Source organism: Mycotypha africana (assembly GCF_025528875.1).
Source record: "Mycotypha africana strain NRRL 2978 chromosome Unknown BDF20scaffold_3, whole genome shotgun sequence".
NCBI lineage: Eukaryota > Fungi > Mucoromycota > Mucoromycetes > Mucorales > Mycotyphaceae > Mycotypha > Mycotypha africana.
Window position 1 is genome coordinate 2,195,354 of NW_026515727.1, and position 13,998 is coordinate 2,209,351.

The following is a 13,998-nucleotide window of genomic DNA, read 5'->3' on the forward strand; positions in this document are numbered from 1 at the left end:
TTCTATTGTCATGAAGAAGCCCTTCTCTTTTTTCCTTTAGACCGTAAAAAGCACAATGCTGACTTTCTTCTTTACAAACTCGGATATGTGATCTTTTTTTTTTTTTTTTCCACGTTCATAGAAAAAAGTTTTTCTCTCTTTTTCCCCAGTTTAAAAAAAAAGCGGAAATCAAAGTATTGGCTCATGCGTTACATTAATAATATTGCGCGTAACTGGCGAGGTTTGCAAATCGAAGCTGCTTATTTTTCTTGCTGACTGATAAAGACAAACCCAATAGCAAAAAAACCCAAGAAAGGGTGAAATTTAAGGTTCACGTCAGAAAAATGTGGGGTAAAAAAAAAATGTGAAACTGGGCAACCCTATTCTAATACATAAGTAGGATGACTGTAAAATAGTGACTAGTTGCATCTATTGTATGATTTTAGTAATCACCAACCCCCCCTCCTTCCCCAACAACAACAATAACAACAATATTCAACAGACACGGAATAACCTTGCTGTACCGCGGAAGACGTCTAAACCTTTTTTTCAAGCGGGAGTTGAAAAAATACACTGCTTATTCTGTTTTTAGTCAAGTAAAAGATAACACTCGCTTATCACGGACCTTAACTGCTTACAGTAGGTGATACGTCCCCCATCTCGTAACATGGACTACCGCCAATTGTTTTCTTTTTCCGCTTTTAAACAATAAATTCCATCATGATTATCGTCATTATGAATTGTTTCTTTACCCAAAAAGTCATCAAAAAGAAGATGTGTTATTATATACACAGAATGAGAATAAATTTGTACGCTAAAATAGGGGAAAGGGAAAGGGAAAGGGAAAGGGAAAGGGAAAGGAGAATAAAAAAAAAAGGGGTGTTAGGGGGGGGGAAGGAAATCTATTTATCTTCTTTCTTTAACAAAGAATACAAGCCCTATATAGGCTATCAAGATGAAAATGCCAAACATGCCGCTTAAACGAATGACATCTGGCCAATAATTCTTGGCATTGAATCCAAACGTGGATAAAATAGTAGCGCCTGGCACATCAATCTTGAGACCGAATCGTTCTTCAATGAGTTGGAGATATAAAAGTTCATTGACCAACATGGCCTCCAGTGCATAATTGAAAAACGAGAGGTATTTGAGCCAACTGAAATAAGCAGGCATGGTATCTAAGATCAAAAAAAAAAGAGGTGAGTTTTTCATCTGTTTTATGATAAAGGGAGAAAGAACCAGCACACACAAAACGTCATGTTACCTTTGTTTAATAAAAGACCTGCAAACAACATGGAGAACAAAATAGCCATACACGCCAACAAGTTGGCTATGGAAAGGTTCTTTACGACAACACCAATAGCCAAGCATAAAGCAGCCGCCGTCAGATTGAACAAAACGAGCACGAGTAAGAATTTAAAAAACTCGGGCACTCCTTCCACTAATCCCACCATAGGATACGTGATGATGGCCATCATTAAAGGCGGGACGACGCGGAGAGGAATGATATCAAACAATACTTTGGACAGGAAATAAGTGGTAGGAGAGTAATAACCATTGGCCCGTTCGCGTGCAAATAAAATACGTTCACCGCTGAACACTTGTAGAGAAGTAAGGCACATGAAACCAAGAAGGGCCTCATAAAAGAAAAAGAGACCCATACGATTTTGAAAGCCTGCGATGGTATTGGAAACATTATAAAAGAGACCACCACAGACCACTAACAAAAAGGTATAAAAGACAATGGATCGTTGTTAGACCCAGAACATTTCTATGTATATCCTCCCCCCACTACCACCCTACATCCCCATCCACACACCCATGCCCAAGTACAATAGACAACCCACTTACAGGCAAGAAGGACAGCCATAGCATAATGACTAAACATCAACATAGGGTTGCGATACAGATTCTTGAACGTTCTGTTGGCCAGAATCTGAAATTGAGCAATGGGACCCGGTCGCTTATAAATGATGATACTGTTCGTGCTGATGGATGAATTTTCTTCTTCCTGACGATCCTCCTCATCCTCATCACTTATATGCTGTTGCTGAGCTTTCATGATCACATTCTGGATAGTTTCTTTGAGCGCATTGGCAATGATGCTATTATCATAATAGGCCACCAAATCTCTCAGATGAGACGACAGGCCATCTCCTTGTGCTTCCTGCTCTACAATGACCTGGGGCACCCTACTGGTCGTCGTCGTCGTCATGCTCTCCCTACCTGTGGTTAATGGAGAAGGCTGTTTGGCAGTGCGCTCTCGAGACCCTAATTCAGAGGCCCACTGCTCAGTGGTGTTTTCAATATCACTGTACATACTCGACGGTGGAGGAAGCCCTACGGCTGCCAACGCGTCCGCTGCAGAAAAACCACGGGTGTCGGCGGAGGTACTTACAATCTGCGAGGGTAAATGAGGGACCCGGTTGACAGCGCCCATACTCAAATCAATAATATAATCCGCAATATTGAACCCTGGAGGGCAAGGATAACCAATCTGTCTAAAGTAGTGTTGACATTCCTCTTGAGGTCCTGAATAGATCACGCGTCCTTGAGCAAGCAGCACCAACTGGTCAAACAACGTGACAATGTTGGATCGGGGTTGATGAATCGTGAACACCACGGTACGTTTGTAGTTTTTGGCAAGCGCCACTAAGCATTCGACGACATTAAAGGCATTGTAAGCATCCAGTCCACTCGTAGGTTCGTCCAGAAATAAGATGGAAGGCGACGTGACCAGTTCGCAAGCAATCGCGACACGGCGACGTTCGCCGCCACTGATGGAGCGCGCACCGGGCTGTCCAATTTTGGCGTCCTTAATGGCATCAATGCCCAGTTCTTGCATGACTTCCATGACACGGTATTTTTTCGCGGCCTGGCTCATCGATTTGGGAAGACGCAAAAGAGCAGAATAAAGAATGGTTTCGTACACAGTCAAGGTGGGTATCATCACTTCTTCCTGATCCACATAGCCAATGAGCTTTTTGTAATGGGAATGATCCAGTGTCTGACCATTGAGATAGATGCTGCCTGAAGAAACGCCTGCTTTCGTACGTTTGGCAAGAATATCAAGCAACGTGGTTTTACCTGCCCCTGAAGGCCCCATGATGGCCATGACTTGTCCTGCTTGGACAAAGCCACACGCATCTTGTAAAACGACCTTTCTCTCTTTACTGCTGCTGCCACTACCACCACTCCCCTTCGAGCCCCGGCGTCTGGAGGAACCCACCAATCCATTGACGTTGACTTGATAGCTGATATCTTTAAAGATCAAGCTGGTGGGGGTGTGTTCCGACATTAACTTTCCTGCCTCATCATCCGCAATCGCAATCACGCCGTCCGGCCCTCGTTTCTTGGCGTAGTAGGCGACCACAGCACCTACCATGATTAAAAAGGCCGAGACGCCGGCTAATCCACTGATCACCATCGCCCAGTTTGTCTTTCGTTCGGGTCGTTCAAAGCCAGGCACCATCGTGTAATGCAAACATTCACCTCCATTACACGACAAATAGATGGAATCGTCTCCAAAAACGGCCGAAATCAAATCGTCCATGGCCGCCTCTGAAAAGGCACAGTCTTGACCCACACAGTTGAATGAGGCAGGGCCTTTGATCTCCTCTTTCAGCATGTCTGTCAGATCAATCGATCCATCTTTTCCGCAGAGAAACTCATCCTTGATACAACGACATTCGATATTGTCACAACGGTATTTGGTGGTATTTTGATCATAATCGTGTTGTTGTTCAAATTCACAAGTGTCCAAATGACAGTAAAAAGATTCAATTTCATCCACCCAAACTACAGGAGACAAGACAGGATTATCATCCCTCTCTACGCTTGCTTTTTTTCTTCCACTCGACCAAATACTAAATAACCTTACATTGAAAATCACATGTTTCCTTCTTTTTGTTACAAGAAAATGTCACTTGAGGAATTTGTCCTTTCAAAATATCAAGAATCTTTCTATCTATACTCAAACATACATAGGAGTAAGAAAACTGTCGTAAAACAGATGTTCTTTCTCTTTCTTTCTCTCTTCAACCTTTCACTGTTACTTACTTGTCACATCGCACATTTGATAGTTTTCAAATACAGTCAATCCATTTCTGTAGCAAGTCCCGTTTTGACCCGTAGGTACCAAGGAATGACACACGGAATCCATCGTACATACTATTGAGCAAAAGAAATGATGTCATGTTGGTTGGTTTTTCTTTTTTTGTGCGTGACATTCTCAACTCTCACAAGACAGCACAACACAGCCGTCTTTCATTCTACCCTTTTGTGTGAGAAATAAAGAAACCCTACCATTACAATTGATGCCTTCCCAGCCTTCAGGACATTCACAATGATTTCCTTGACGAGGTGATCTATCATGACCGTCCGGTAAAGCACCACACACTATGGACGAGCAATAAGTGAATGATGTGTTGAAAACACATGTCTTTTTATCTTTTTTGCCCAACGTTGTGTTTTCTGACTGTTTGCCCGTCAAGAAAGAACATTTTACTTTCTACTACTTACAAGGTTGTTTACAGTCATCTCCACCAAATCCTGGTGGACACACACATTTACCGTCGTACTCGGAACAATTAGCGAAATGAAGGCATTCGAAGCCTGGTAATAAACAATTGAAGCAGGGTGGACAGTCGTCCGTGTTATTTCTATCGATGGCAAACATATTGTAGAGCTGGGCTGTATCTGCTGTAGGGGATATCTTTAGCGACGTGGGTGCGAGGGAATCCATGCCTGTGGATAGTAATGGATCATATTCATACGCTTGCGTCGAAGGAACGACGACGACGACTACTAATACACATAACAGTAGTGGTAGTAATAGTAATTTGAGTCCGCTGAAGAACCCTAAAAAAATGGTCATGTTCTTTTTCTTCAAGAAAAAAGAAAAAAAAAAAAAAAAAAAAGGTATTATGAAAACAAAAAAAGAACAAACATGGAAAAATACTGTTTTTTGTGTGTTTCAGCTCTTTATGCAAACATTTAGGCTATATGCTGGGTTTTGTGGGTAGTTCCGAGAATGGGGGGGGGATCTTCAGCAAAAAAGAAAAGCTCACATAGTGAACTATTTTTTTGGTCACGTTTTTTTTTAAAGGCGCACAGTGCTCCTGATCCCCTCCACTGCCCAATGAAACAGTAGAGTATTGTCTTTAAATAAACGTACGTATCGCCCCGTGAACGGCGGAACGAACGCTTAAAACGAGTGATGCTGCTGTTGACAATGCTGTGCTCTGAGTACGATGATTTTGTGTGTGCAGCTATCGTTCGAGCTGCTATGTGCTTTTCAGCTTTATACAACGCAATAGAAGGCTGCCCTATTCTTTCACTCGGCTCATTCGACCTTTTTTTCGGTATTTTTTTTTTTTTTTTTGCCTATTGTGCGGGGGATATAGACATAGTATGTTTTGAAATCCATGGCAGGCAGGGTGACACACGCAGATACACACGACTCTTTTTGTATCAAGTAAAAGGCATCACACTCTCCATGTCGACTCATTGGAACCCATTGTCATTATCATTTAAGCGATTCGGCAGCAGGACCCACAATAATAAAAATCCGCTAATTATCTGTCATGGCCTCTTCGGATCCAAGCAACACTGGAAAAGTCTGGCACAAAAAATTCACGCCATCACTCAACATGACGTATGGACCATTGTATGTAAACGATAGAGAAAGACAGAAACGTTTCCGTTGAGCTTTTCTCAAGTAATGCTTACTCCGCCTACTAGGATGCCCGTAATCATGGTGAAAGCCCCCATCATCCAACCCATGATTACCAAGTGATGGCTAATGATCTGGTCCACTTTATGAATCAACATGAATTGAAAAAGTCAATTCTACTCGGACATTCCATGTAAGTGAATATCATCTTAACTGCATGCATAGAGACACCTCGTTGACAGAAAGGCCCTTTCCTATGTGGGGGATAAAAGGGGCGGTAAAGTGGCGATGAATGCTGCCCTTCGTTATCCACAGTTAGTAGCCAAATTGATCGTAGTGGATATCCCACCTTTGCAAGTTCCTTTAACAAAAGAATATCACGGCTATATCAAGGTCATGAAAGAGATCCAGCAGAAGCGACTTAAACGACAGAGTGAAGCTTACGACATGATCTCTGCCGTTGAGCCTGATGTTGGGGTGCAACACTTTTTGCTCACCAACCTAAAGAAGAATTTGAAAAAAGATGGCATCTACGAGTTTAGAATACCTTTGGATATCCTCGACAGCGCCTTGGATAATTTAGGCGAATTCGAATCGAGCATTCCTGCAGCTCCGAGTAGTGATAGGAGTAGTATTCACTTTATGGGGCCTACCCTGTTTATCACTGGACAGCATAGCCCTTTTCGGGTACCTTTTGTAGAATACCCAGACAAGATAAAAGCATTCTTTCCAAACTCTACAGTGAAAGAGATCAAAGGATCGGGCCATTGGGGTAAAAAAGAAGAATACCTGTATCGGCAATGATAGATCATGTTGACTAACTAGCATGCCTTTTTTCATTAGTCCAAGCTGATAAACCTGACGAGTTTTTAGATACTGTCAATACATTTATCAATGATGGTGTAGAGTAGTAAAGCCAACCTACATAGACTTGCAGCTCAGTTTTCAATCCGTACAATTCTAGTGGGAATACCTAGTACGATTCATACGACTCGCTACAGAATAATATATCCTACCCACGTGGAGACAGCTTAGCTCTGTCAATGGTAGACATACAAAGGCATTGCCGTCTTGAGAAATAGTGTCCATTTCTGTAAAAGTCTCTTTCTTTACATTTTTCATGATAGCCTTCATTAGATGCCTCTCTTGGGTTCATCCATGAATGAAGCATCTCTTTCAATCTTATGTGCCTTTCAACTTTCAAGACGAAACATCCGAGAGGAATAGTAAAGCGACGGCTGCATCTTTTGGGCACTCATGTCATGAGTCTTACAGGTCCTTGGTTTTGAACCAATGTGAGCACTGTCTTTTTTTTTTTTTTTTTCTTATTTTTTTTTTTTTTCTTATTTTTTTTTTTTTTCGTTTCTTTTCCTTTCCATGATGCAATGGATGGCAACTCCGTTTTTCCCTCTACCCACACAACCCAGCCCTCCAAAGTGACTCTGTAAGAATGAAAGTTTTATTTGTCACCACCCGATGAAGAGAATCATCGATAGGCTACTGTAAACCCCTTGTAACGGACCAGAAAGAATGATCAGGAAAGAAAGACACTGTTAAAAGAACCCTTTTCGTTACTAGAACCGCGTCTATCATATCATCTCTTATAATATAAATCGATATTGATTGCTGCCTGTGAATTACTTAGCAGGGTTATCATGCCTTTCTATCTATGCAGGCAGTCCATCCTCCCCTCCTCGCCTTCACCTTACCCCGTTGTGGATCATTGTCTTGTCGAATCATCCCCCACGACTTCTCGTGAGATATTGAACTCATGATAGCAACAGAAAAAAGATGCTTCACCATCTATCAGCGATGTTCGGCCCTACTTATCAAAGCTATGGTATGCCTTTTCTTAGATGACTTTGCCATGTCGTTTGATACATGACCCAAGAAGAGCGACACTTCAATTCAGGAAGCACTCTTTTCTTCCTTGGTAATGTTGCCATCAGCCTCTCTTCCGCTTCCTTGCAAGGGAGCCATTGAGAAAGAGGGGTATGATCATACCGACGTACCTATCTCTACTGTTCCTTCCTGCCAAACCCAATCGATGAGATGCGATATCCGCTGGTTATGGACTTTTAAAAAAAAAACAAAAAAAAATTCCACTTTTCCCTTTTTCTTTTTCATTAAAAAAAAAAATTTAAAAATAGTCGAGATTTTTCTCTTGTTTTTTTTTTTTTTTTTTTTTTTTTTTTTTTTTTTCCTGGTTTTTGCCTTCTTTTCTTTTTGTATTTTTTTCTTCGGTTTTCGGTTGGCTTTTCTATTTTTTTTCTTTTTTTGTAGTGGCATGGTAATAAAATTTTCTTTCATTTGGGTTTTGTTATTTGGGATGGATTGATTATGTAATATTAAGATTAAACCCTCACATACACACATATACATATATATACATACCTATACAACGCCTACCATCATTTCTTTTTTCCATTCATGCTCTATAAGGCTATCGTACCTCAAGACCCTATCACAAGGTCTTCTCATTCTACCGATAGTCGTCTTCAGCAACAGCAACAGCAACAGCAACAGCAACAGCAACAGCAACAGCAACAGCAACAGCAACAGCAGCAGCAGCTACAACAGCAACAACAACAACAACAACAACAACAACAACAACAACAACAGCAGCTACAGCGTCAATCCAATTCACCGTCGTACAGCGAAGCTTTATCCACCACCTCCTCTACTGGATCTTTAAAAAGGAAACGCCTCACTCGAAGCGGTGGTGGTCATAAAAACGACACGAATACCACCACTGCTACTACTCGTCTTGCCTCAAACCGACCTCCTCTGAGTCCTAGTGAACCTGACTTTAGAGCGAATAAAGTAGATTCAACACAAAAAAAATTGAGAAAACTAAATATAACACCAAGTAAGGATCATAAAAACTGTTCTGTTATATATATATGTATTCTATCAGTGTAAAAGTTTGAGCGGGTAGAGTAGGGTAGGGTATAGTCTGGGGGCGGGGGGGGGTGTACGGTGTGGGGAAAGGGAAAGCAAGAGATACAGAGAAATGGGGAGTGAGGAGGAAAGAAAGAGCTTCCATCACTCATGAAAAAAAAATAATGAATGATCGTAGACAAAAGCCCTTATCGTAATCTATCCTTCAAGATTGGAGAACAAGTAGAAGCCATCAAGTTCAATGGAGATGCTAAGGAATGGTATTGTGCTCGAGTGGTGGAGATATTAAATGATAGCCATAACGAGGATGAATTGTTAGTGTTTGTCCATTATGAAGGTTGGCCACCTGATGAAGCCGATTGGATTAGTCCTACTTTAATACGCAGTATCAAAGCAAGCAAAAGCAATCAAGACAATGAGGATGAGGAGTCAATGCTTCGATTTGGCCCAAGAGGACGTGAAAGTAGTCGATCATGGAAAGACTATGCCATTTTTTATGAGTCAGAGTCAGGCGAAGAAGCAAGACAACATACGGGTCTTGTTCAAGACAGACGCATGACATTGCATTGTTGCCCTTGTCATTCTCGCGAAACAGTTCACCCTGAAAGGCCCGATCGAATAACCTCTATTTTACAGGCATTTCACAGTAATAGGTATGTACGAGAGACGGTCTTGGTTTCTTTCCAACGAAAAAATAAAAGGAAAAAAGACTCACGTCATTTCCATTTTGTATTGTTCCCTACCCTGTATCAGAATGTTGAGATACTTTAAACGAATTCATGCTCGAGAATGTACCAGTAAAGAACTATTACGTGTACATCAATATTCACATGTACGTAATTATTATCCACTCCAGCATGACGATGATGACGACAACAACAATAACAATCACACTGTAACAGCCATCATAAAAAATGAACCTCCGTCTCCACCTCAAAAACCGTTGAAAATCACATCCATTGCCGCTTTATTAAACCCTGCACCCTCGCCTACATCGACCACCCAACCTTCCTTTCCAACCCCACCCTCAGCACCCTATCCTTTAAGACATCACAGCACCCCCACCGTCAAACAGGAGACTGTGAATACGAAACCTCCCATGGTCACACGCGGTGTCAGTGGCGGTGTCGTCATTGAAGCCGATCATGACCATATCAGAAAGCAACAGCGTCGATTTTCTACAGCGGCTGCTGCGGCTGATGCCTCTCAATCCAATCCTCAACCGAATACCCCACCTGCGCTTGTCTGTAAAATGACATGTGGTGAGCTAGGTATCGCTGTCGATACTACCTTCCATCCTCTGTATAGTAGTTTGTCTGCTCGAGTCGCGGCAGGTGCATTATTGACACTGGTGGAACCTATTGTGAAAGGACAAATGAGAAATGGATTTGCACTCATACGACCACCAGGTAAAGACACACACACACACCTATACAGAAAGAGAGAGAGCGAGAGAGCGAGAGAGCGAGAGAGCGAGAGAGCGAGAGATCATCCTTATCGTAGAAGAGTGGATAATGAACTTTTCTTTTCTATTATAAGGTCACCATGCAGAGGACGATGCAGCGATGGGATTTTGCTTTTATAATAATGTAGCGGTGGCTGTGGCTGACACTCTGGAAAAATACTCTGCAACAATCAAAAGGATTCTCATCATTGATTGGTAAAGAATATCGTAACAGATTATTTGCTGTCGTTGAATAGAGTTAAGGAATAAGCGAGCAAAATGCCTTTTTGTTATTAACAGCACTCTTTTCTTTTTTTTTTTCTTTAACAAAATATAGGGATATACAGTAAAGTTTCAAAGGACGCCTTTTTTTTTTACTCGGGATAAGGGATGTACATAGTTTGTAACTCATCATATCTCATTTTTATTTCTATATTTTCTCTAAAGTCATGGAAATGGTACCCAGAAAATCTTTTATGACAATCCAAACGTATTATATATATCCATTCATCGATGGGATAAGGGCCAGTTCTACCCATTCAGTGGCGCACCTGACGAATGTGGAGTAGGAGCAGGACTAGGAAAGAATGTCAATATTGCATTAAGTGCCTCTGAAGATAAACCAAGTAAGTCTATTTACAAGTGGAAAAAAAACAAAGGGTATCCTATCTGATGCCTCATCTATACATATATCTATTGTATTCTCTTGAAACTGCGGGTGGAATAGAACCCATGGGCGATACTGAGTTTGTAGCTGCCTTTTATCATTTTGTTATACCCATCGCTAAGCAATTTCAACCGGATATGATTTTTGTTTCTGCGGGATTCGATGCAGCCGAAGGACACCCTGAAAACGTAAGTTTCAATTGTTATAAGGAGCGGAATGAAGAAAAATATTCATACGTGTATTATTCTATAGCTGGGTGGTTATAATGTGACTCCTCGAGGTTACGCGATCTTGACGAAAATGGTGAAAGATTTAGCAGAAGATTTGTGTCAAGGCCGCTTGGTACTGACCTTGGAAGGCGGGTATGAATTACAACCTCTTGCTTACTCTTGTGCAGCTAGTGTTGCTCAGCTACTACTCCCCAACACATTACCAGACCATCAAATCACAACCTTCAAACGCACTCTGAATGCCGTCAAACCCAATATGGGCGCAGTAGAAAGCTTCAAGGATATCCTAAATCAACAAAAGAAGTATTGGACGTTTTCTGAAAAAGTACAATCACCTGAATTCAGATTTAATTTGCCTAGTGATTGGCGTGCAACCGATAGTATATCCACTAGACCACGACGTGATCGAAAAACTGTAAAAACACCTATTGTTGAAGGCTATTAAGAAACAACCAAAAAAGAAAAGGGTCCGTTCCCCTTTGCAATAGAAACATCATGTTCATTTCATCAAATCATGTTATTTTTTATATCTTCAATTCTTTTTTTTTTCTTCTTTTTGCTTTTAAGATCAATAATCTTTTAATACATATACATACATATAATAATTATAATCCCCATCTTTTATAAAAAAAATACTCACTTTCAACTATTACGTAGAATATATTTAAAAATAGACGCAGGTAGAGGCAGAATTCAAAATTGTATATCTCCCCTCTTTCATTGGCTAGAAATAAAACTTGTCACAATCTTTTCCTTGTCGTTGAAAAAAATTGGAACCAAAAACTTTTTGCTAAATCCTTACTCTCGTTTTTACACGTACTATATACAATGGCTAGCATCGTTACTGAGCCTATTCAATCTGTTCAACTTGACGGCTTGGTAAGCTTTCTATATACATCTTTTATCTCTCACACAATAATGCAATGCATCGACAGTAGGAATGCTCTCCTTTTCAGTTATTAATGTAATTTTTCAACCATCGGAAATGGTCATCACTATTTTAGGTAGTTTTAAAGATCATCAAGCACTGTCGCGACTCTTACCCTAACGATGTCACAGGTCAGCTTTTGGGTTTAGACGAAAACGGTCGCTTGGAAGTTACCAATAGCTTCCCTTTTCCTACCGAAGGTGACGAAGATGCTAGCGGTAAGAACTTTTTTTAGATCCTCTATACTGTGCAAGACAATCAGTTTCTAACGACGATTCCCTTCATCATTGTTCACTTTTCCGTCTTTCTCGGGCATGTCGAACAAAAAAAATTTTTTCGTACCGCTTCATAGCCCAATATCAATATAATATGATGAGATGCCTTCGTGCAGTTAATATCGATAACAACACTGTCGGCTGGTATCGTTCCGCTCATTTGGGCAACTTTATCGACCTCAACATGATCGAAACTCAATACAGCTATCAAAGTTCCATCGGTAAACAGTCTATTGTCTTAGTTCACGATGTTTCCAAGAGTTCGGCGCAGGGCAATTTGAGTTTAAGAGCGTTCAGATTACAAGATGCTTTTATGAAGGCTTATGAAGCCAAGAAATTCACAACGGAAAGGTAAAGATAAAAAGGCAACCCCTTGTATACCATTCATGTGGATTTGCATCTGGACGACTTTTGTGTATATGTGCTAAGGCTTGAAGCGGAATACCCTTTTCAGACAGAGTGAAGCCATTTCTAACACGTTTTCTTCCTTTTTTATAAACCTTTAGCCTTCAACAAGCAAAACTATCCTTCTCCAACATCTTTGAAGAATTACCTGTTCAAATTCACAACTCTCACTACGTTACTCTGATGCTTCACAACATCGAAATGCCCAAGTTGGAAGCTGACCGTCTTCACTCCCTCTCCACCTTCACTTCTGCTCGCCAGACTCAAACTGAAATAGAAGAAGCTCGACCTTTAGCACCCAACTTTGAAGTGCTCGACCTAGAACTCGATCCTTTCATGCAAAAGAATTTGCAATACCTCTTGGACTGTACTGACGTTCAACAACAAGAGCAAAACAACTACCAATACTGGCAACGATCTGTGGCTCGTGAACAAGCCAAGATTCAAGGTTGGTTGAACAAGAGAAGACAAGAAAACGCTCAACGTGCTGAAAAGGGCCAAGATCCTCTACCTGAAGATGAAGTCAATACACTATTCAAGCTACCTCCTGAACCTAGCCGTTTGGATTCAATGATTTTGACTGCTCAAATGCACAACTTTACTAAACAACTCAACCAATTTGCTGGTCCTAGTCTTGCTAGATTGTACAGTATTCAAGAATTACAGAAATAAGAAAAGAGAGAGAGAAACTCCTTTTTTTGTTACATTATTTTTGCTTTTCTCATTCCCCTACTGTTGTCTTTAATCAGTGGTTTCTTATCCTAATCAAAAATTTTAAAAAAATAAAAGGCCAAAAGGCGGATTACTGATCCTTCACGATTGATCGAAGCTCTAGTGCATATCAGAGTTAAAAACCTGGAATTTCAAGATTCAAGCACTTTCTTTCACAAATGAACACATGTACATATTGTAAACTATCTTTTAACTACAGGTATACGCTGCTGTATAAAGCATGGCAAGAATGATTTTTTAAACCAGATAAAATAGTTCATGCTAGCATCTTTTGCGCCTCCTAGTCTCAACCATTCCCTTCCCTCCCCCGCTTACGATCAAAGAACTCACAGAACAAAAGTATACCAAATATAGGCTTCATCATCAATAGATACACACAAAGTAATTCAACTTTGGTACATATCGCATCTTTATCAATTCCTTCGGCACTACATTATAATCAGTAAAAGAAAAAGAGGGGAGAAAGCCAAAAGATATTGTATATGAAATGTAGTATAGGTTGCCTCAAATTGATGTCTAAATTCAAGAGAAACACCGGAAGAAGCTGCTTTGCTTTTCGCGTGATCGTTAGGCGAGCCATTGTCTTTGTATCTGGTACGTTTCATTGAACCTTCCATGATCGAGAAGCGAGGCAAAGTCAGTAAGTTTTCAAATAATGTCAAACGCGCTTCATTAGGGAATCTTTTCTGGCAGTCTGTTTATTGATATCCTTGTAGTATACTGCCAACTATTTTTTGGGCAATTACCATCATAGCCAAGAGAA

General features: G+C 40.7%; 5 protein-coding genes across 5 annotated transcripts; 3 read left to right on the forward strand and 2 right to left on the reverse strand.

Moving 5' to 3' along the window:
* Window positions 1-885: 885 nt before the first annotated feature.
* BDF20DRAFT_905467 (P-loop containing nucleoside triphosphate hydrolase protein) lies at window positions 886-3,406 on the reverse strand (the record flags this gene model as incomplete). The annotated part of the gene is made up of 4 exons (XM_053083164.1): window positions 886-1,157; window positions 1,244-1,699; window positions 1,831-3,145; window positions 3,221-3,406. 4 exons carry the CDS (start codon window positions 3,404-3,406, stop codon window positions 886-888), a joined length of 2,229 nt encoding a protein of 742 aa, XP_052938512.1.
* Window positions 3,407-3,439: 33 nt separating this feature from the next.
* BDF20DRAFT_816501 (uncharacterized protein) lies at window positions 3,440-4,657 on the reverse strand (the record flags this gene model as incomplete). Its single annotated transcript, XM_053077156.1, has 5 exons — window positions 3,440-3,777; window positions 3,860-3,946; window positions 4,039-4,149; window positions 4,285-4,377; window positions 4,501-4,657. Coding segments are annotated over 5 exons (786 nt in total), but the record flags the coding sequence as incomplete, so codon positions are not given.
* Window positions 4,658-5,476: 819 nt separating this feature from the next.
* Window positions 5,477-6,564, forward strand: BDF20DRAFT_905471 (Alpha/Beta hydrolase protein; the record flags this gene model as incomplete). Its single annotated transcript, XM_053083165.1, has 4 exons — window positions 5,477-5,647; window positions 5,722-5,846; window positions 5,926-6,425; window positions 6,497-6,564. The coding sequence occupies 4 exons, from the start codon at window positions 5,477-5,479 to the stop codon at window positions 6,562-6,564; spliced, it is 864 nt and encodes a 287-aa protein (XP_052938514.1).
* A 1,717-nt stretch (window positions 6,565-8,281) lies between these two features.
* Window positions 8,282-11,669, forward strand: BDF20DRAFT_861331 (uncharacterized protein). The gene is made up of 7 exons (XM_053080576.1): window positions 8,282-9,207; window positions 9,308-9,963; window positions 10,094-10,214; window positions 10,336-10,344; window positions 10,446-10,624; window positions 10,726-10,853; window positions 10,918-11,669. The coding sequence occupies exons 1-7, from the start codon at window positions 8,723-8,725 to the stop codon at window positions 11,338-11,340; spliced, it is 2,001 nt and encodes a 666-aa protein (XP_052938515.1). The 5' UTR covers window positions 8,282-8,722; the 3' UTR covers window positions 11,341-11,669.
* On the forward strand, window positions 11,670-13,321 carry BDF20DRAFT_861343 (uncharacterized protein). Its single transcript, XM_053080577.1, has 4 exons — window positions 11,670-11,774; window positions 11,900-12,041; window positions 12,176-12,449; window positions 12,605-13,321. The coding sequence occupies exons 1-4, from the start codon at window positions 11,724-11,726 to the stop codon at window positions 13,173-13,175; spliced, it is 1,038 nt and encodes a 345-aa protein (XP_052938516.1). The 5' UTR covers window positions 11,670-11,723; the 3' UTR covers window positions 13,176-13,321.
* The last annotated feature ends 677 nt before the right edge of the window (window positions 13,322-13,998 follow it).

Bases quoted from the DNA above. Each gene is read 5' to 3' on its own strand.
- BDF20DRAFT_861343 (XM_053080577.1), top strand. From the start codon at position 11,724: ATGGCTAGCATCGTTACTGAGCCTATTCAATCTGTTCAACTTGACGGC. The intron at 12,042-12,175 runs GTAAGAACTTTT...ACCGCTTCATAG, and splicing joins AGGTGACGAAGATGCTAGCG to CCCAATATCAATATAATATG. The intron at 12,450-12,604 runs GTAAAGATAAAA...ATAAACCTTTAG, and splicing joins AAGAAATTCACAACGGAAAG to CCTTCAACAAGCAAAACTAT.
- BDF20DRAFT_861331 (XM_053080576.1), top strand. From the start codon at position 8,723: ATGATCGTAGACAAAAGCCCTTATCGTAATCTATCCTTCAAGATTGGA. The intron at 9,208-9,307 runs GTATGTACGAGA...ACCCTGTATCAG, and splicing joins CAGGCATTTCACAGTAATAG to AATGTTGAGATACTTTAAAC. The intron at 10,625-10,725 runs GTAAGTCTATTT...CGGGTGGAATAG, and splicing joins TGCCTCTGAAGATAAACCAA to AACCCATGGGCGATACTGAG.